This window comes from Musca domestica, unplaced genomic scaffold (assembly GCF_030504385.1).
Source record: "Musca domestica strain aabys unplaced genomic scaffold, Musca_domestica.polishedcontigs.V.1.1 139, whole genome shotgun sequence".
Lineage (NCBI taxonomy): Eukaryota > Metazoa > Arthropoda > Insecta > Diptera > Muscidae > Musca > Musca domestica.
In genome coordinates, this window is record NW_026712191.1 from 1,540,509 (window position 1) to 1,561,335 (window position 20,827).

The 20,827-nt window shown below is 39.3% G+C and overlaps 1 protein-coding gene across 3 annotated transcripts; it reads right to left on the minus strand.

Moving 5' to 3' along the window:
- Positions 1 to 636: 636 nt before the first annotated feature.
- LOC131801033 (uncharacterized) lies at positions 637 to 7,010 on the minus strand. Of its 3 annotated transcripts, XM_059118984.1 has the most exons (3): positions 6,894 to 7,010; positions 6,567 to 6,660; positions 640 to 2,343 (listed from the first exon to the last, which is right to left on the minus strand). In XM_059118984.1, exon 3 carries the CDS (start codon positions 2,340 to 2,342, stop codon positions 1,119 to 1,121), a length of 1,224 nt encoding a protein of 407 aa, XP_058974967.1. In that variant the 5' UTR covers position 2,343; positions 6,567 to 6,660; positions 6,894 to 7,010; the 3' UTR covers positions 640 to 1,118. The 3 variants fall into 3 exon arrangements, with proteins under 3 accessions (XP_058974965.1, XP_058974967.1, XP_058974966.1); XM_059118982.1 differs by lacking the exons at positions 6,567 to 6,660; positions 6,894 to 7,010 and adding an exon at positions 2,408 to 2,704 and having other exon boundaries at positions 637 to 2,343; XM_059118983.1 differs by having other exon boundaries at positions 6,567 to 6,935.
- Between the last annotated feature and the right edge of the window lie 13,817 nt (positions 7,011 to 20,827).

Consider the following 20,827-nt stretch of genomic DNA (forward strand, 5'->3'; position numbering starts at 1 on the left):
CATGGGTGTTCAAACTTTCGATCTTTTGTGTGGGAGGTACCAAAAGGAGTTGACCGATATATTCCATCCTAACACCAGATCCTGAATTTATAAAAATATATGGATATGTGATAAAATTGGATATGTGAAATTTGATACTGTCGGATTGTTACCTAACATTTTATAAGAGTTACAATTATTCAAAATTTTGACCCATTGTGGGGGAAGCACTTGATGGAGTGGACTGATATTATCCATTTTTGGACCTGACCTGGTGCGCACGATAACTCTCGAAGGGAGTATCCGACTTGGCCCAAACTGGGTACATCGCAATATTTTTGTCAAACTTAGATCAAGGTCAGAGATGGGCAATATCGGTCCACTCCTTCGGGTACATCCCCACAAAAGGTCGAAATTTTAAAAAAGACAGAAGGATAAAGGATTTTCCGATATTGTTCCAACGTTGCAAAATCTAATATTTGCGTCAGTTCTAGGTCAGGTGTGAAAATCCAAGTTTTGAAAAACCAAAACGTTTATAAAATCCGATATGAGCATCAGGTTCTCTTTATATTTCACACATACCATTTGTTTGCGCCAGTGCGGGGAAAGGGGGAATTGCAAAGCAAACCAATACAAAATAAAATAAATAAAAACACAATAGCGGGGTTAGTTTTAAATATAAAAAGGGCAAAAGCCAGGCTTTATTAATAATAAGTATAAAGGATTTTGGTAAACAATATTACCTTAATTTGCACGATAGCGGGGGAGAGCCTTCGTTCGTATCGGGGCGATAGAAGAAGAGAGTGTTTATAACAAAACAACGATCCCAACATGAAGTAAGTTGGCGTTAGCGCCATTCGCCACTCGTTGAAATCTGTTGACATTGACAGATTTCAACGATGTTAATCATTTACAAGTAATTAGGCGTTAACCCATTGTTAACGCAGCAAAGCAATAATTTTCAATCTAAATTAAACATGCCGCCCACCTTGCAACATATTGAGATGTTGTAACTAAAATACAATACATAATTAAATTTTTTTTTTCTTTTTTTTTTTCTTTCATCAATTCATTTCTTTTTTATCTTCAATTTCTTTATTTTTAATTCATTACATTTTTTCAAACAACATTGTGTAACACTATATGTTACATATGCCCGACAATACCCAACCAAATATGGTGTAGTGGGCTATCGGTAACCCTGGCGTCGCATGCACCCGATGTGTTACGACCCTGGCATAGACTTCCGGCCCGAGTACCAGGGCCACCCGCCCAGGCCTATTAAAATCAGGATCTGCCAAAGGAAGACCAAGAAAGGAGTCTTTTATGCGCTCTGGGATTGCCGCTGTAGGCGTACGCGCATGGTCCAGATGGGTCACCACTGCCACAATTGACAAGGACTGACTCCGGTCGTATATCGAGGTGAGACTAAGCCTACATATTTGGCTACCATCGATTCTTGAAGTAGGGATACGAAGACTATGCACCAAAGAGGAGCATATCTGACTCTGCCTACTACATTGGTCCAATACCGCCCTCACGATAGAGGGACGGCCAAAAGCATCAACTTTGACTAACAAAGTCGGGGAAATGCAGATACCAGACTGGAGGGACAACAAGCCGACCAGTCCTACCTGCGAGTGGGAAGCATTTTCAGTCGGACGATAGTAAGGACTATGACGCGAACGATGCCTATAATCCGTATGCGGACGACGCCGACTATTACTTGTGGGTTTAACCATGGTCTTCGAATCAACGTGAAGAAGAGTGTGGTGATCTTCGTTGCATACGGCACACTTTCTTTTACTTTGACAGTCCCTGGCTTGGTGGGATTTCGCTAAATACCGTATGCAATCATTAAATTTAACAACAACTCGACGACGCATGTCAACATTCATGACGCGGAAGTCGCTACATCTATCCAAAGGGTGCATGCGGTCACAAAGGCGACATTTATGGGAGGCCGCAGATGAATCCCGAGAGGATTCGGACCTACTAAATTTGGCCGACTCCTCCAACGACTGAGGAGTGGCAACCGGAGCCGCAGATGGACCCGAAGATCCGGACTCGGTTCGCGAATTTTCAAATCTGGGGTTAGCAGGGACCGGAGCCGCAGATGAATCCACCGATAAGGATTCGGACTCGGTTTGCATCAATTCGACAGTAGAGGCGAGGGCCGCAGATGAATCCGACTTGTTCGATTCGGACCCAGGCTCAGATATTTTTACAGCTGCAATAGGTTCCACAAGAGCAGCTTCAACGGCAGCAGAGGACAATGTGGTCTCAGTGGGGGGACAATCCGGGGTGGCGTTGGCTTCATCAACATTCAAGAGTTCGTCTTCCGTGTACAATTTCATCGACATACTATATAACGAGAAGAGAACCATTTTAATTACTTATCAAAGGGTCGTCGGCCAGAACGACCAACTTGGCGATGGGCCGTCTTACAACGCCGTTCTCGGTTCGGACGTCCGCGACTCGAACGTGACCGTCAGTTCCCGGATTAACATTTACGACACGGCCTAATTTCCACGACGTTGGCGGAAGCTGGTCATGACGAACAACAACTAGATCGTCTATGGCTAACTCGCGCTCTGGAAATTTCCATTTATACCTCATGTGTAAATGTTTCAAATATTCCTCTTTCCACCTCAAACTAAACTGGTGGGCGAGGGCCTGAACTTTTCTAAACCGATTAACTAAGCTTAATGGTTGCTCTGTGATGAGAGGTCTTGGCTTCGACGCGACTATTTCGTCAGAACTGTGCGACATCGGACAAAAACTTTTCCAATCAGCCTCAGTAGCTGTCAAAAGTTAATCATCTTCGCAGTAACAATCATTGGGGTATCAAACAATTTCGCAAAAGCCGAAAGAACTTCCCTCTTAACTGTTAAATGCAAAGTAGACAAAAAATCTAAAATCAAATTTCGCCTAACGCCCACAGGTTTGTGACTACTAGCTCCAACATACAATAATAATTGAGCGTCAACCAAAAGCTCAGGGGGGATCGATCGACAAATGATCTATTATTGGTGGTACTGCGCTGCTGGTATAGGACCCGTGACAAGCCAGCCGAACACTGAGTTTTGAGCCAGTAAAGCTCCAGACAAAATCGAACGACAACCATCTAAAACAATATTGGGGTAAATATCGGCTCCTAACAACAGATCTACGGGACGAGGTTCGAAAAGATTGACATCTGCCAAGCGAAGGTCGGGGATTTGGGGCCTCAAGTCTGAATTGGTCACAAATGACGGAAGATTTTCTGATATAGTAGGCAACACTAACACACTTGTTTCTAATGTTAGAGAATTATCGAGTGGACTGCTAATTTGTATACGACAACTTTTATTAGCAGTAGCCGAAAGCGAACCACTAACTCCTGATACAACAGCCTTAGCAGGGGATGCGGGAAGCTTCAATTGATTTTGGAGTCGCTCTGAAATAAAAGAGGACTCTGACGCAGGATCTATCAGCGCCCTAGCAGGATACAAAACACCTTGGTGAACGATATTCACCACCGCCGTACCTAAAAGCACAGATTTGTTCTGTGCGGTGTGGAACACCTGGCGGGGTACACATCCAGTTGATGATGCACAATTTCCCGAAGTAGATGGACTGGAACTCGAATTTTGAGGAACATTAGATGTCACAGTGGAAGTTGGAGTCGAATTACCCAATGTAAAATCTTCCCGATGCAACAATGTATGATGTGCCTTATTGCACTTCGAACACCTACGTTTGCTATCGCATTTCTTTACTTCATGACCGCTACGAAGACAGTTCATGCAAAGTTGATTTCATTACTTTATACCGATCAACGGGTTTTAAGCTCTTAAAGCGGGGACAGTCATACAATTTATGACGTTGATTTTGACAAATGACACAATGTGGACTTTTCGAAGCACGGGGAGAACTAGGCGATTTAGGGACATTAACATTAGAATAATGCGCTTGAACTTTTCTACTACTTAACTGCTTCGACCTATCTGTGCCACGCATGTCATGAAGACACATGAGCGTACGAATTCTCTCAGTGAGAAAAGCATCCAAGTCTTTCCAAGACGAAAGAGAGGATTTATCCTTTACACTTTGCTCCCAAAGGGTCTGAGTAAGTTTTGGCAGTCGTTGGAGACACAAAAACACAAGAATCGGATCCCAATTTTCAGTTTTGACTTCATAAATTGCCATCGAAGTTAAAAAACCATTTATACCGCGTTGGATCGTTTTTAATCCTGAACTAGTCTCACTATAGAGAACAGGAATATCGAATAAAACCTTCAACTGGTTATGAACAAGAAGTCGAGGATTGTCATAAGTTTCGATCAAAGCCTTCCAAGCCGGCGCGAAACTACGATTAGTTAGTGGAAACTTTGACACTATCTCGCGAGCTTCCCCTGTCGTCTTCCGGACCAAATGACAAAGTCTTTCAATGTCGCTTAGACGAGCATTATTAATGTACACAGCTGTAAACAAATCCCTAAAGGTTGGCCATGAGTGGAAATCGCCTTCAAATATATCTGTGTCGCACGGCGGCAGCGCTAGATTATGTACAACATCTGAATTTGAAACAAAATCTAAAGTTCGAAAACTCGCACTACTATTCCCCACAATAGAGGTAAGCGGAGTCTGAATTTGCGAAGCCTGATTCGAAACATTTAATTGGTTTCGCGTTTCAACCGACGATTTCGGCATAATTGGATTCGGTGATTTTTCTAGGGTTTCACCCGGGGTTTCTAACAACGACGCTACGGAACCACTAACACTTGAATTAATAGAAGTAGAACGAACCCTTTTAAATTGGTCTAACTTCCTATTAATTGCAGCCTGGCATCTCAGATAGAGTTGAAAAGATGCATTATACTTCTGATCGACCGCATCTATTTCTTCTTTAGATGTCTCTACCGACGTCATCATGAAATCGCAACCTTTTTCAAACTTTTGCTGCACTCTTTCCCACAAGTTTTCCAATCCATTAATTTGGGATTTTAAAGTCTGGAAGTCTAATTCCTCATCACGCATAGACTCAAAGCTAGCGTTAAACTTTACGAGAGCATCCGAAGCTCTGATAAACATATCAATTGGAGTCAAAGGCATTTTGAAAGGTTTTTACCAAGTCTCTACTACAATAAGTAAGAGAAAAACAACTAAAGCACGATTTGCTATAAAAAATAACCAAAAACCAAATTCGACTTCGCACAATATACGAAGGAGTAACAACGCAAAATTATCAACAAACTCAAAAATTTCCAAAAAATCGTCCAAATTTGTTAAATGTTCAAGGAACGTACCGAAAGATGCCAAGAATTTACCAAAACCGCACTATAGGGCCAAAAAACTTGAAAACTTTCGCGAAATAATTGCCTTGAACCTCTCACACTATAGTGAAAAAATCAAAATTTGAACTATAAATTTCAAAATTATAATCTCCAATGAGATATTTAGCAACCGATAAAAAGGTACCACGAAAAAGGTGTTGAAATCAATAAATAAATATAAAATTCTCAAAAAATATTTAAAAAATATATCAATAAATATATAAAAGATGGGCAAATTTTATAAAAAATTGTGTATTTTTACCGGTAATTTTCCAAAAAACCGTACTTTCGCGCACAAAAAATCTAAAATATTTTAATTTGTACTATTTTCTAACGAAAATATAGAGATTTTTCAAATTTTTTATCTAAAATTACCTACAATTTAGGCAACTATACTACCGAATGTAGCGTGTTTTTTCAAAAAATATTGACCAAAAAATAAAATTTTCGAACAAAATCTCCAAAATTAATTAAAAATTTCAAATTCCGCACGAAAAATATCAATTTTAACACTTTTTACTAAAAAGTCGTATTGACCGATCGTAGGGTGCACGCGTTATTTATTTTTTCCAAAAACGTCGTTTTATTACACCCAATTATCATTAATATTTATTCAAAACAAAAATCAAAAAATCGTCATATATTATATTACAGGTCGTTTTATCACGGTTCACCTGTAATGCAACGAACGATAGAAAAACGTCTGCACCAAACGTATGTATGTATACGCTTATGTGTGGCTGACCGACCAAGCAGTGATCATCAGCCGTGTGCCTATTACTGCGTTTGTATGTTTGTATATCGATCGTTAGCGAACAACCAAACAAACCAATGTAATTGCTGCGTGTATTTTTTGGGGGTGATTTTTAATAATATTTTAATTACCAAAAATGCAAATTTGCAAAAAATTTAACAATTTGTTAATTTCAACTATACCGATCGATAGGAAATTTAACGTACATTAAAATGACACCCGACAACAATATTTTATTTTCACTAGAAAAGCCAAAAAATACACTTTTTTTCACAATTATTTTGATTTATTTGTTTTCTATGATTTTTTGTCGAATGCCGACGGCAAAACAATATTTGCAAAACTAGACGGCGGGGGAACGGGGTACGCGACGCGTTGTAAAACGGCCACTGAACAAATAAACGACACGAATTGTTGTTGTTTTACACAAATTTTTCGAAAATTCTTTTTCAATAGAATTTTATTATTTTTTTTTTTTTTTTTTTTCACAAGGCACTTTTTTTCACTTTACGTACCTGGTTGTTTTTAATGGAAACGAGATGATGATAAAGATGATGATGACGATGATTGTGTGGACTGTATTTTTGTTGATGGTGATGATGAAGTTTGCTTTGTAAATAAAAAAGAAGAAACAATTAACTTCTTTTTGCCGACAACTCGTTATCCGGTCCGAAGTGACCAATGTTTGCGCCAATGCGGGGTAAAGGGGGAATATGCAAAGCAAACCAAACAAAATAGAATAAATAAAAACACAATAGCGGGGTTAGTTTTAAGAGATAAAATAAGGCAAAGGCCAGGCTTTATTGATAATAAATAAAAAAGGAGTTGGTAAACAATATTACCTTAATTTGCACAATAGCGGGGGAGAGCCTTCGTTCGTATCGACGCGATAGAAGAAGAGAGAGTTTATAACAAAACAACGATCCCAACATGAAGTAAGTCGGCGTTAGCGCCATTCGCCACTCGTTGAAATCTGTTGACATTGACAGATTTCAACGATGTTAATCATTTACAAGTAATTAGGCGTTAACCCATTGTTAACGCAGCAAAGCAATAATTTTCAATCTAAATTAAACACCATTATTTTCTTTAACAAAAAATCCGTTGTGAAGATAGGATATATCGGTTCAATCCTTCTGGTACCTTCCCCACAAGGCTCAACGTTTTGAATATCCGTGAAGCTCATAAAAAGCGAAATTATTATCCGATTCCATTCAAGACTTGGTAAATCCTAATATTTCCATCAACACAACACAGTCCAAACCTAGCACGTCGCTATATTTATATCATATTTATTTAGGTTGGATACGATGTGGCCAATAATTGCCCATTCCTTCGGAACCTACTGCATAAGGGGTTAAATATTTTAATAATCATAACAGAAGTCAAAATATTTTTAAATAATCGAACATTGGTTGAGGGTATACCTCTGTCGGCAAAACCGATCGACACTTTTTTACTTGTTTCATACTATTTTATGTTTTATTATTATTCCATGCAAATGTTGACCGCGACTGTGATTCAAAGGTTCCATCCGCTTAGTTCCAATTTGGAATACTTTTCCAATATTTCGGCCGGTACCTCACGAATGAATGCTTCAATGTTGTCTTCCAATGTGTTAATTGAAGCGGACAAGTCTGTATAGGAATTAGCTCTAACATGGCCCTCGACATGTGTGTGATATGTGGCACCGGCAAAAATTGATCAATCTAACAGTCCAATTTGTTACTGTCGCTTTTTTATAATTGTTGTATATATAAACTCGATATTGACATCACTTTTATTTTATCTGCCAGTTGGCAACCCTATTTTCACTAACATTCTCAATTCCGTATTCTTTAGGTATTAGTTCATATTTTACTCTTGTAACTTGTACATCACACTCTTTCTTAATGAAATAAACTGAATTAAATTCCAGACTTTGAGTATACAATATTGGTGTCAGAAGTGGACAGGCACGATGAACCAGAAGCAGTTGAATGCAGATTTTGCTTCCTTGGCAGACGCAATTCGTACGGCTGTGACGGAGGCTTTTCAAACATCGTGGCCGCAGTCTTTGACGTCAGAAGACATAAATACAACAAGACCGCCACGGTTTGCCATAACCGAATACAAAAGCACAGATGGATCAACGGTTAAAGACTATTTTGACAGATTCGACTGGGTGTTAAAATTGAGCAAGATTGCTTAAGAGGAGTATGCGCGCGTACATATGGGTGCTGAGTTGAATACATTCTAATTAGTCCTAAGAAGCCTAAAGAAATAAAGTATGAAGAAATCAAAACAACATTTATAAATCATTTCGACGGGAGGAGAAATATTCAGATTTCGACAGATACGCCAAGATGTAAGGGAATCGTTGGCAAATTACTGTGCTTGAAGCAAGCTGCGGCTTTGTGTGACTATGGGACATTCCTGGATAGGATGTTGATTAAGAAGATGATATTTGGAGTGGAATCCCGCAATATTTGTGACGAAATTATTACTAAGCAACCAACAAGTTTTGCGGAGGCATATGAGTTTTCCACGGCAAAAGAGCTAACTCAAGTATCAACGGGTGTAGTAAATACAATTGAGAATATTATTACAGAACAGACATGCAAATTGGGATTTGTACCTGCCAAGACGAAAAATAGTGTGAAGCAGAAGTCGAATAAAACTACAGAGGTGAGATGTTATGGTTGCGGAGGTCGACACGTACGGAAGGATTGTAAATTCAAGAACGCAAAGTGTTTTTCATGCGGCAAGGTAGGTCACATAAGTAAAGTGGGCATATCAAATACAAAGCAGATAGAGGAGTCGTTGTTGTCAGATGAGGGTGAGGAGGCACATACGTCTCAGATTGCTACAGTCAGAACAAAAGGGCCATTCGATCGGAAAATGGTCACAATGAAGATAGACGGCCAGAAAGTGGATATGGCACTGGATACGGATGCTCCTTTCAGTATTATTAGATAGGAGAATTTAAGGAACATAAAGCAGTCACCAGTGTTAAAGAAAGCGGACAGGCGATTTTTTAGTTATACGGGGCACAAGATTATGTGCATAGGACGTACCGTGTTGAATGTGTCTTTGAGCAGAACCAGTCGAAGGCTGAACTTGATGGCGATTTTGACATATTATATGGCCGTGAGTGAATCGCACATTTTGTTTGAGAAATAAATTTTGACGAATTGATCCAAGACCCAATAGAAGCATCAACGGGGACGGAGTTGTCAGCAGTGACAGGAGAGAAGATAGCATCTATAGCAGCAAAAAAACCCATACTGTCTGAACATCAACGGCAATCGGCTACAGCTGCTATTAGCCAAATATAAAGATATATTCAGTGATGTAGCGAGTAAGTTCAAAGGTCCTCCTATTAAAGTGCAATAAAGGCAAGGTGCTACGCTAAAATTTGCAAGACCTCGAGAAATCCCATTCGCATTACGGGATACGTATGCCAAAGAAATAGATGCTAAGAGTAACTACAAGCCAACCGTAAATCCTCAAATTGTAATAGACGAACACCAAATTCCGAAAGCGGAGGATATTTTCAACAGAATGAAGGACTCAACGGTGTTTGCCCATTTGAATATTACTGACGCGTATACACACTTGGTTCTTGACGAGGAATTTGCCCATGTCCTGTAACGTCCAATTCGAGCAGTTTATGGAGCCTTCAACATTCCGGTCATTTGGCAAAATGACAAAAAAAAGTGCGAATTTGTGACGTCATCGATTGAATTTCTAGGTCACAAAATCGATGCCAAATGAATTCATAAATCCAACAAACACATTGAAGCGATTATGCATGCGACAAAACGAAGAACGTTGGAGGAGTTACAATTATTTTTGGGAAAGGTGTCGTATTATTCGAATTTCATACCAAGCCTGTCTACACTTGAGAGGCCACTTCGGGACGTTTTGAAAAAAGGAACTTTCTATTAGAATAAAAATACACATGAGGCATACACCAAAATTAAACAATTGCTGATATCCCCGTAAGTGCTGATCCCGTACGATACAGCATTGCCAGTCTACTTGCAACGGACGTCCAGTAAAACGGGACTGGGAGCTGTTCTGTCGCATCGTCTTTCTAATGGACAGGAACGTCCAATTGCGACGGAGCAACGATATTCACAAATCGATACTAATGCGCTGGCCATAGTGTGGGCCGTCCAAAAGTTTTTCAAGTACCAGTATTCCCGTCATTGGACTCTGATTACTGACCACAAACCGCTGGTACAAATCCTACATCCGAGTAAGACGCTGCCTCATTCATGCATATTCCGTATGGCAAACTACGAAAGATCTTTAATGAGAGATTTGCATTGCGCCCATCTAGGGATGGTTAAGATGAAAGGCATAGCCCGGTTCTTCGTTTACTGGCCGGGCATTGACAAAGACATTGAGAGCATAGATTATGCGGTTCCCTTTGAGGGAATGATGTTACTCATCATTAGAGATGCCTTCTCTAAATGGTTGGAGGTAAAGGTTACCAAGTCAATGACCGCAGCTGCGACGATTACATTGCTGGATGAAGTGTTTGCTACATACGGAGTACCATTAATAGTAGTGTGATGCCCACGACTCTGGGAAGTTATTTTTAGGCCAGCCTAATATTTTAGCCGGCGCTATAAAACGCCACTGGCTGCAAAAATTGGGTTTTTTTGTATTTTGCCAAAATATTTATAAAGCACTTTATTTAGTGTTAAAGGAAAAAAACATTTTAATTTTGTGCCAACAGTTCGGCAGTAAAAACTTAATAGACTTTATTTCAGAATTATGTTGCCTTATAAGTTATTTTAACGGTATTTCTTAATTATAATTTTTATCATCTAATATCCTAAAAAGTAAACAATAAAAAATAATGTCAGAAACAAAGCAAGACTTAAGATAAAAGATGTTTGGAAATTAGGAAGATAGGGATCCCTAGGTCAGTTTATCGATAACAAACGATTCCACTACACCCTCACCCTTTAAAAAAATATTTTTTATGCAATAAAAATTATGTAACAATTAAATAATTATACAATATTCCATTTTTATACCCTACACCACATAGTGGTAAGGGTATTATGTCTTTGTGCATTTGTTTGTAACATGGAGAAGGAAAAGAGATAGACCCATAGTTACTTTTGAGAACCTTCATAGAATCACTTTCTGAGTCGATTTATGCATGTCAGTCCGTCTGTCCGTCCGTCCGTCTGTCCATGTATTCTTGTGAACAAAATGCAGGTCGCATTTATTATCCGATTGAGATGAAATTTTCCAAACAATATTTTTTTGGCCCAAGGACGAACCCTATTGAATTTGGTGAGAATCTGATCAAATTTAGATATAGCTCCCATATATATCTTCATCCGATTTCGGGTTAAATGTGCACCAAATGTCCACTATCAGTCCAAATTACCTGAATTTTGGCACACCCAACCGAGTTCGGCCTAGAAGCAAGTATATCAAATTTGGAAAAAATCGGTTCAGATATAGCTATAGCTCCCATATATATCTTTCATCCGATTTGATCTTGAAGTCCCTCACATTCCTACTATACACTCCACAACCGTGATATTTGGTACCAGGTATTAGATGGAGCACAGAAATAGCTGTTTTAAATTTTATCGAAATCGGTTCAGATTTGGATATAGCTCCCATATATATCTTCATCCGATTTCGGGTTAATTGACCACCAAATGGCCAATATCAGCCCAAATGGCCCGAATTTTGGCATATATGACCGAGATTAGCCTTAAAGCAAATACAACAAATTTGGAGAAAATCGGTTCAGAGACAGCTATAGCTCCCATATATATGTTTTATCCGATTTGGTGTTTAAGCCTCTCACATTCGTAATATGCACTCCACAAGAATGATATTTGGTACCAGATATAAGATACAGCCCAGAAATAGCTGTTTGTAATTTTATCGAAATCGGTTCAGATTTGGATATAGCTCCCATATATCTTCATCCGATTTCGGGTTAATTGTGCACCAAATGGCCGATATAAGTCCAAATGGACTGAATTTTAGTACATCGGACCAAATTCAGCCTAGAAGCAAGTATATCAAATTTAGTGAAAATCGGTTCAGATTTAGATATAACAACCATATATATGTTTCATCTGATTTAGTGTTTTAGACCTTTACATTCGTACTATTCACTCCACAACCGTGATATTTGGTACCAGGTATTAGATGGAGCACATGAATAGCTGTTTTAAATTTTAAATTTTTTTTCGAAATCGGTTCAGATTTGGACATAGCTCCCATATATATCTTCATCCGATTTCGGGTTAAATGTGCACTAAATGGTCAATATCAGCCCAAATCACCTGAATTTTCGTACATAAGACCGAATTCAGTATAGAAGCTAATACGTCAAATTTGGAGAAACCCGGTTCACAGATAGTTATAGTTCGTAAAATGCACGATAGAATTAGATAGATTTTGATTTTGTACCAAATATCTCATAGAGCTCTGAAATGCCCTGTATAAACCTTTTTACGAGAGCTCTACTAAATATGCATAGTGGTGTAGGGTATCATATAGTCGGCCCCGCCGACTTTTGAGCTTTCCTTACTGGTTTAACATGTTGTTGTGATACAGTTTAATCTTTTATATCTATAGATATTAATTAATTAACACCATTTCTTTCAATAATCGCGTATGGCCCTTAATATGGTGTCTGATTTTTTTCGATTCAGTACCCTTAACAATACCAAATCACCAATTTTTAGATTAGGTGAATTGAATTTCGCTTGATGACCAATTTTCTTTTCTTTTGATTTATCTAAATACTCGTTTGCTTTAGTTAGAGAAAATTTTTATCTTTATTTAAGCTCCGTGACATAATTTTCGGCATTATAAAATGGGGTTTCGGACAGAACTTCATCATTGGGCAAGTAAGCTAGTTTACCAAATACTAACTCGTAGGGTGAATAACCCGTGTCTACGTGGGGCGTAGCATTGTAGGCGAAAACAAAATAAGGCAACCAGGTGTGTCATTCATCATTCTTAGAGTAGTTTAGAAGGAATTCGTTTAACACTCTATGATTCCTTTCTATCGACCCCAGGGTTTCATGATGGTAAGGTGTACTAAAGATCTGTTTAATATCCAGTAATCTACATACTTCTGACAATAATTGATTGATAAATTCAGTTCCCTTATCCGATTTCAATGTTTTAAAATTCCCCTAAATCAATATAAAATTTTCCACTAATGTTTTCGCGACAGTCTTTGCATCTTTCATTTCCATAGGAAAATCTACAATATATTTTGTTAGTTCGCATTGTGTTGTGAGAACATACTGATAGTTCCCGGATATTCTAAGGGAGCCTACAGTGTCTACAGATACGATCTAAAAGCTTGTCGTTGGAGTGTCAGTTTTCGAAAAACGTTCTTTCGAATGTCTAACCTGTTTATTTAATTTGCACTGTGGGCAGTTCGAAACGTAGTTCTTCACCATTCTGTGCATATTCTTTCACGTACACCCAAATGACCACCAAGCGTGGAATCATGATACTCCTGAATAAGCTTCAACTGTTTATCTGTACAATCTATTCTCATTGTTTCACTGTATAAAATAATTCTCAATCTATCCCTCCTACTTACTTGTGTATTGTTGAAGATACGTTTGAATGACTCAATGGCTATAATATCAAATATTTTATCATTTTTACTCAATGCCAATTCGCCCGTTCTCGAATTGCACATTACACTTGTCAGCTTTTCCAAGGCTACCTTAAAAGTTGATGGATTTTCACTGCACTTTACAACTACACTATTAGATAAACATCTTATGTGTGTACTTTTCGCCTTAGCATCAAGTTCAAATATTACCTTGTTCATTCATCTAAAGTCAGAATTTAAGACACAATCCCATATAAATACTTCTTTGGCATAGCTTTTCCCATCCTTCTTGTTATAGCTAATATTCTGTTTACCTCATCCCTTGTTGGGATCATTGCTTTTAAACTCTCACAGTTCGTTTTTATCCTCGATAGAGCATCTGCATTAGCGTTCATTTTTTCCTTTTTTAAAAACTATATCGAAGTCATAGTCACACAAGTCCATCATTATCCTTGTCATCTTTGACGGTGGATTTTTATGAGAAAATAATGACACCAAAGGTCTATGATCTGTTACCACAGTGAATTTTCTCCCATAAAGATATGGCCTGAAAAATTTTATTCCACAATGGATCGCAAGCAGCTCCTTCTCAATTATTGGTTTATTGAGATCATGTTTTGATAACGTCGAGCTGGCGTAAGATATATGTAAATCACTTCCAACTCTCCCCTGCGATAATAAAACCCCAAGGGCATAGCTCGATGCATTTATGGTCAATAGGAATGGTTTCGAAAAATCTGGGTACTGTAATATCGGTGGGTTTAATAATTTACACTTCAGTGTATCGAATGCTTTCTGGAATTTATCATTCCATTGGAAAACTGCGTTTTTCTTCGCAAGATCATTCAGACTTCTCAATATCGGTAAATTTAGGTATAAACCTTCTGTAATAATTACAAAATGCCACAAATCGTTTAACTTCGTCAGCATTCGTATGTGTCGGGTATATCTTTATGATATCATCTTTTGCGGGTTCTGTCCTGATACCTTTATCTGAAATAAGATGTCCCAAATAGACAACCTCTGGTTTCAAAAAAACAACACTTATTCGCATTCAACTTTAGGTTAAATTTTCGTAGTCGGAGGAATACATCAATAAGGTTATTATTATGATGCCTCAAACTGCATCCATAAACAATGATGTCGTCCACATAAAGAAACGCGGAAGCATCCAAACCTGTCATTGCTATGGTCAACATTCTTTGGAAACTGTTGGATGATATTTTTATCGAATGACAGTCTCTTAAATTGATAATGGCCATTTCCTGTTGAGAAGGCAGTTAGAGGACGTGATTCCTTTTTGAGGCCTACTTGATGGAACGAACTGGTCATGTCCAGCTTTGAGAAATATTTGGCCCAACCCAGCTTTTCTAAAACGTCTTCCAACCTTGTCAACGGAAACTTGTCATTGACAATTTTTTCATTCAATCTTCTGTAATCAACAACCAGACGCCATTTTTTACTCCCATCTGTACTCTTTTTCGGTACTATTAATAATGGCAAATTATATGGACTGTATGACAAACTACGAAAGATCTTTAATGAAAGATTTGCATTGCGCCCATCTAGGGATGGTTAAGATGAAAGGCATAGCCCGGTTCTTCGTTTACTGGCCGGGCATTGACAAAGACATTGAGAGCATAGATTATGCGGTTCCCTTTGAGGGAATGATGTTACTCATCATTAGAGATGCCTTCTCTAAATGGTTGGAGGTAAAGGTTACCAAGTCAATGACCGCAGCTGCGACGATTACATTGCTGGATGAAGTGTTTGCTACATACGGAGTACCATTAATAGTAGTGTGATGCCCACGACTCTGGGAAGTTATTTTTAGGCCAGCCTAATATTTTAGCCGGCGCTATAAAACGCCACTGGCTGCAAAAATTGGGTTTTTTTGTATTTTTGCTGGCACAAAATAGTGCCAGCGCCAAAATATTTATAAAGCACTTTATTTAGTGTTAAAGGAAAAAAAACATTTTAATTTTGTGCCAACAGTTCGGCAGTAAAAACTTAATAGACTTTATTTCAGAATTATGTTGCCTTATAAGTTATTTTAACGGTATTTCTTAATTATAATTTTTATCATCTAATATCCTAAAAAATAAACAATAAAAAATAATGTCAGAAACAAAGCAAGACTTAAAATAAAAGATGTTTGGAAATTAGGAAGATAGGGATCTCTAGGTCAGTGTATCGATAACAAACGACTCCACTACACCCTCACCCTTTAAAAAAAATATTTTTTATGCAATAAAAATTATGTAACAATTAAATAATTATAAAATATTCCATTTTTTAACATGTTGTTGTGATACAGTTTAATCTTACCATCTATAGATGTTGCGGAGCAGTGTAAATAAAACCAAAAAGAAAATAAAACACAAGAAATTAATGTTTTTTCAAATTAAAAAATTGGCGGTTTTATTATGTTATATTAGTCGAATAACTAATATAATTTTACCTTTGTTTTACAATGGTGTTGCAGCGATGTTTATTGGACGAAGATCCGTGAAACAAGTAAGTAAAAAGTAGCGAGCAAGCCTAGATGTCACAAGAGAGGCGCGAATTGATCATATTTGCTCGTTACAATTTGTCATCACTAACTTTGAACGAAAGTTCAAAGTTGAATAAAATGGTATTTGACAAATTGAAGAAAAAGAGCAAAGGGTTGCATTTTTAAAGAAATTAAATTAAATTGAAGTTAAACATTACCGCCACCCTTGAAACATCTAGCGATGTTACAACAAAACAAATTTTAACTTATAATAACTTGGAAATACAGTTATAATAAAAAAGAGGCGTAACCGTCAATTTTGAGCATAAAGTTTATTTTATTATTATTTTTTCTTAATTTTTTCAAAAAACAATTGATGGTCGTAGAACCATCGAGACAATTGAAGATTGCCTCCAAAAATCAGCTTGGCGATAAAACAGATGTTGGCTGATCATCTCTGGCGATCCTACAGTGGACAAGGACCCGATATCACCCAACCAAAAATGGTTAATTGAGCCCAGGGGAACCCGGGACTCGAATAAGTCTGTGACTTTATTACCTTCGGGTACACTTATGGAGTTCGGGATCTGCCAATTTCATCCCGGCATAATGGTCCTTGAAATAGTCGGGGCTGATTGCGACGGCGTGACCACATGCCTCAAGGACATACTTCTGGCGGAAACGCGCAGAAGTTGGGACGAATGATGAAATGATTGCAAAGTAAGTTAGCAATAAAGCTCTTGGCCAACGGTTAGAGAATTGAGCTGAAGCTTACTAGCCAGCGTGGAGCATATACGGCTATGTACAGCACAGGGGTCCAACAGCGCTCTGACTGGTACTTTTCTATCCGGAAGGATAATATTAACCACCATTGTCGGCCCCAGCGTAACAATGGGCTGGATGGACTGTATAGTCGGAACAACAAAGCTCGACGGCTTAAACGATACCGGACAAGGGGGAGCGGACAAACTCGGTTTAGAGGACTTCTTTGGAACGGACTTTTTCGAAGTGGGTATATGCGACGAGGTGGATGGACGAGACGTGGAATCTTTTTTACCCGAAGGTCGGACTTTTCCCTTGGATAGGGGCTTTTTGCTGAGGTGAAGAAGTGTATGGTGGTCGCCTTTACACTTCTGACAACGATGTGGACTCAAACATTTTCGGAGGGTATGAGACCTTCCTAAACAATTGGAGCAGAAATGCTCCTGAACCACAAATCGAATCCTTTTTTCGGAGGTCAATTTGATGAACTCGGGACATTCCCGAAGGACGTGCCTCTGTGTGCATAAAACACATTTAGGTCCCTGTTGTCGAATGGATCTTGCCACTGTGCATTTGCCTTGAGGAGTTTCGACGGAAGTGGGAGTTTTAGTCTCCCGTAGAGGAGCAACCACTCCGCCTGTAGTAGCCACATCTGTCGATTGAAGTTCGTGTACGACGGGTGCAAGCTCCCGTAGAGGAGACGCCGTACGGTCCAGGCAGAGCCTTGGGGAGATGCAGACCTCGCTGGTGCAATCTCCCGTAGAGGAGCAGCGGTGTCTGCACCTGCGGTCGAAAGACCACTGGTTGAGCCCAGGAGCATCTGAGGGGTATCTCCTGCCGTTTGGGACGAAGATCCCGGATTAGGTGTAAGCTCTGCGGTGCTATTCTCCCGTAGAGGAGACGCAGGAGCTTTTAGATCGGCCGTAGAGCCGTTTGATTTGGCTGGCAGTGCCGGTGCAGGTTCCCGTAGAGGAGCGGCAGCATTGCTGACCCCGCGTATGTCGGAGTCTTGGGAGCCCAGAGGAATAAAGGCATCCTAGACACCTCTCTCTTCATCCGACATTGGGATGTCCTCATCATCATAAGGAAGGGAAGCGGCCATCTGACTCAAATTTTCCATCTGTGAAAAAAGTGGAGATGGCATGGTAGAGAGGTGAACATTTTAATCGTCGTCGGTCAAAATGACCAGCTTAACTACAGGTCGTCTTACGATACCCTTTTCCGTTTTTATATCAGCGACGCGAACGTGACCGTCAATTCCCGGATAAACTTGGACAACGCGACCTAATTTCCACGCTGTGGGAGGTAAATGTTCCTGTCGAAGGACAACTAAATCATCCGGTTGAATATCGCGTTGCGGAAATTTCCACTTGTAACGATGGTGGAGGCTCTTTAAATATTCTTCTTTCCACCGAAGGCAGAATTGTTGTGAGAGCGCTTTTAATTTTTTATACCGGTTATTATGGGCTCCGGAGGAGCGAGGATCGGAGATCCTATAAGGAAATGCCCAGGTGTAAGGGCTACCGTAGTGTCCAGACTATCATTCATGGGACAGAGCGGATGAGAATTCTTGTTAACAAAGTAGAAAACTCTTCAAACGTATATTTGAAATTTTTAGCCATTTTCCTAAAATGAGTTTTAAAGCTTTTAACCGCAGCTTCCCAAAGTCCACCCATATGTGGAGCTCCAGCTGGGTTAAATCTCCATGAAAGCTCTTGATAGGAAAACTTTGATCGGAGTTTATCGCGAATTTCATTTAATGCTTGCTTAAATTCCCGTTCTATCTCTCGAGATGCACCAACGAAGTTAGTGCCGTTGTCCGAGAAGATAGTCTTTGGACATCCACGACGAGATATAAATCTATTAAATGCAGCCAGGAAGGTAGTGGTAGATAAATCCGAGGCTAGCTCTAAATGTATTGCTTTCGTAGAAAAGCACACGAAGACACAGACATACCCCTTTGTAATTTTACAACATCTACCTGTAAAGGATTTAATGTCGAATGGGCCAGCGAAATCGATACCTGTAGAGGTGAAAGGCCTAACCAAAACCGTTCTTTCTGGAGGCAGAGATGCCATAATTTGGGTACAAGTACGCTTCCTTGCTAAAACGCACAATTTGCAATGCCTTATGGTTGACCTAATCAGTGAAGTAGCGCGAGGAATCCAGTACTCCATGCGAAGCATACGGAGCATTAATTGGTTTCCTCCATGAAGCGAATCTACATGAATTTGTTCCAACAACAGTCTTGCGAATTTACTATGATAAGGTAAGAGAATAGGATGCCGTTCAGAATAGGAGAGAGTCGGAGACTGCGATAGGCGTCCATTCAATCTCATTACCCCTTCTTTATCCAGAAATGGATTTAGAGATAAGATAGCACTTTTAGGATTAAGTGGTCGTTTATGAAGTAAGGCATAATATTCCTCTGAATAGTATGCCTTTTGAGCAAGCGCAGCAATACGTAATTTTACTGCTAGGATCTCTGAGTTGTTAGGAGCGGAACTCTCATAATGATGTTTACCTCTATGAAAAGAATGCGTATTGTGGAAAAATCGAAAGATATATGCAATGGCGCGAAATGCTCTATCTATGGAAGAAAATCTATTTAAAACATCATCATAGTCTTTGATAAATGTGACATGACTTTTAACAGGGCGAAGTTCGACCTCAGTGTCAACAGAAACATTTTGAATTTCCCAGTTAGAACTATTAAGGCTTAGCCAATGAGGACCGTGCCACCAAATTTGAGAAGAGGCCAACTCCGAAGGAGAAAGCCCCCTGCTACCTAAATCAGCAGGATTGTCTTCAGATCGAACATGAAACCATTTATTTTGCCCAACATTCTCTTGAATGCGACATACCCTATTGGCAACGAAAGTAGACCATGTAGATGGAGTTTTTTGAAGCCAAGAAAGGACGATCGTAGAATCGGTCCAACAAAAGATATTATTAAAAGATATGTCAATTTCACTCAAAATACCCTTGACAAGTTCTGATGCTAATACAGCACCGCATAATTCTAAACGAGGTAGGGAAATGGACTTAAGCGGAGCTACTTTTGTTTTGCAAGTCAGCAAATTTGTGAAAATTTTCCCATTTGAAGCAACGACACGAATGAACGCTACCCCGTCGTATGCCTTTTCCGAGGCATCGGAAAAGACATGAAGTTCGACATGACAAAGAGGTGAATATTGGACCCAACGAGGAATGGATATGGTATTAACACCCTGATAAGAAATCACAAATTTTTCCCATTCGCGTTCTGTCGAAGACGGAAGCGAATCGTCCCAACCAATTTTGTCTAGCCAAATACGCTGCATGATGATTTTTGCTACAACAATTACTGGTCCTAACCATCCTACTGGATCGAAGAGCTTGGCGATGGTTGACAAAACTTCCCGTTTAGTATATTTGGACCGGTGTTCCAGAGGGTTAACACTGAAATAGAAATGGTCCAACTGTGCATTCCAGCGAATGCCCAGCGGTTTTGAACTACTAGCTTCCACGAAAGTGAGAAGCTTAGCATCATATAGGTGATCTAAGGGAAGACAATCTAAAATTTCTCGATTATTGGCTGTCCATTTACGACGTTCAAACTTCGCGGAAGAAAGAGCACTAATGAGTTGGTCTCTTGATTTTTGCGCTGTCTCCAAATCGTGATAACCGGCCAAGACGTCATCTACGTACATGCACTTCCGAAGGATATGTGCAGCTAGCGGAAATTCATTTTCTGTATCATCGGCCAATTGAAGTAAAGTCCGAATCGCAAGATAAGGAGCACAGTTTACTCCGAAGGTTACCGTTTGAAGTTCAAAGTCTTGAACCGGTTTGTTGGGAGAATCCCGAAATAAAATTCGTTGGAGAGGCGTATGAGCAGAATCGACCCAAATTTGCCTGTACATTTG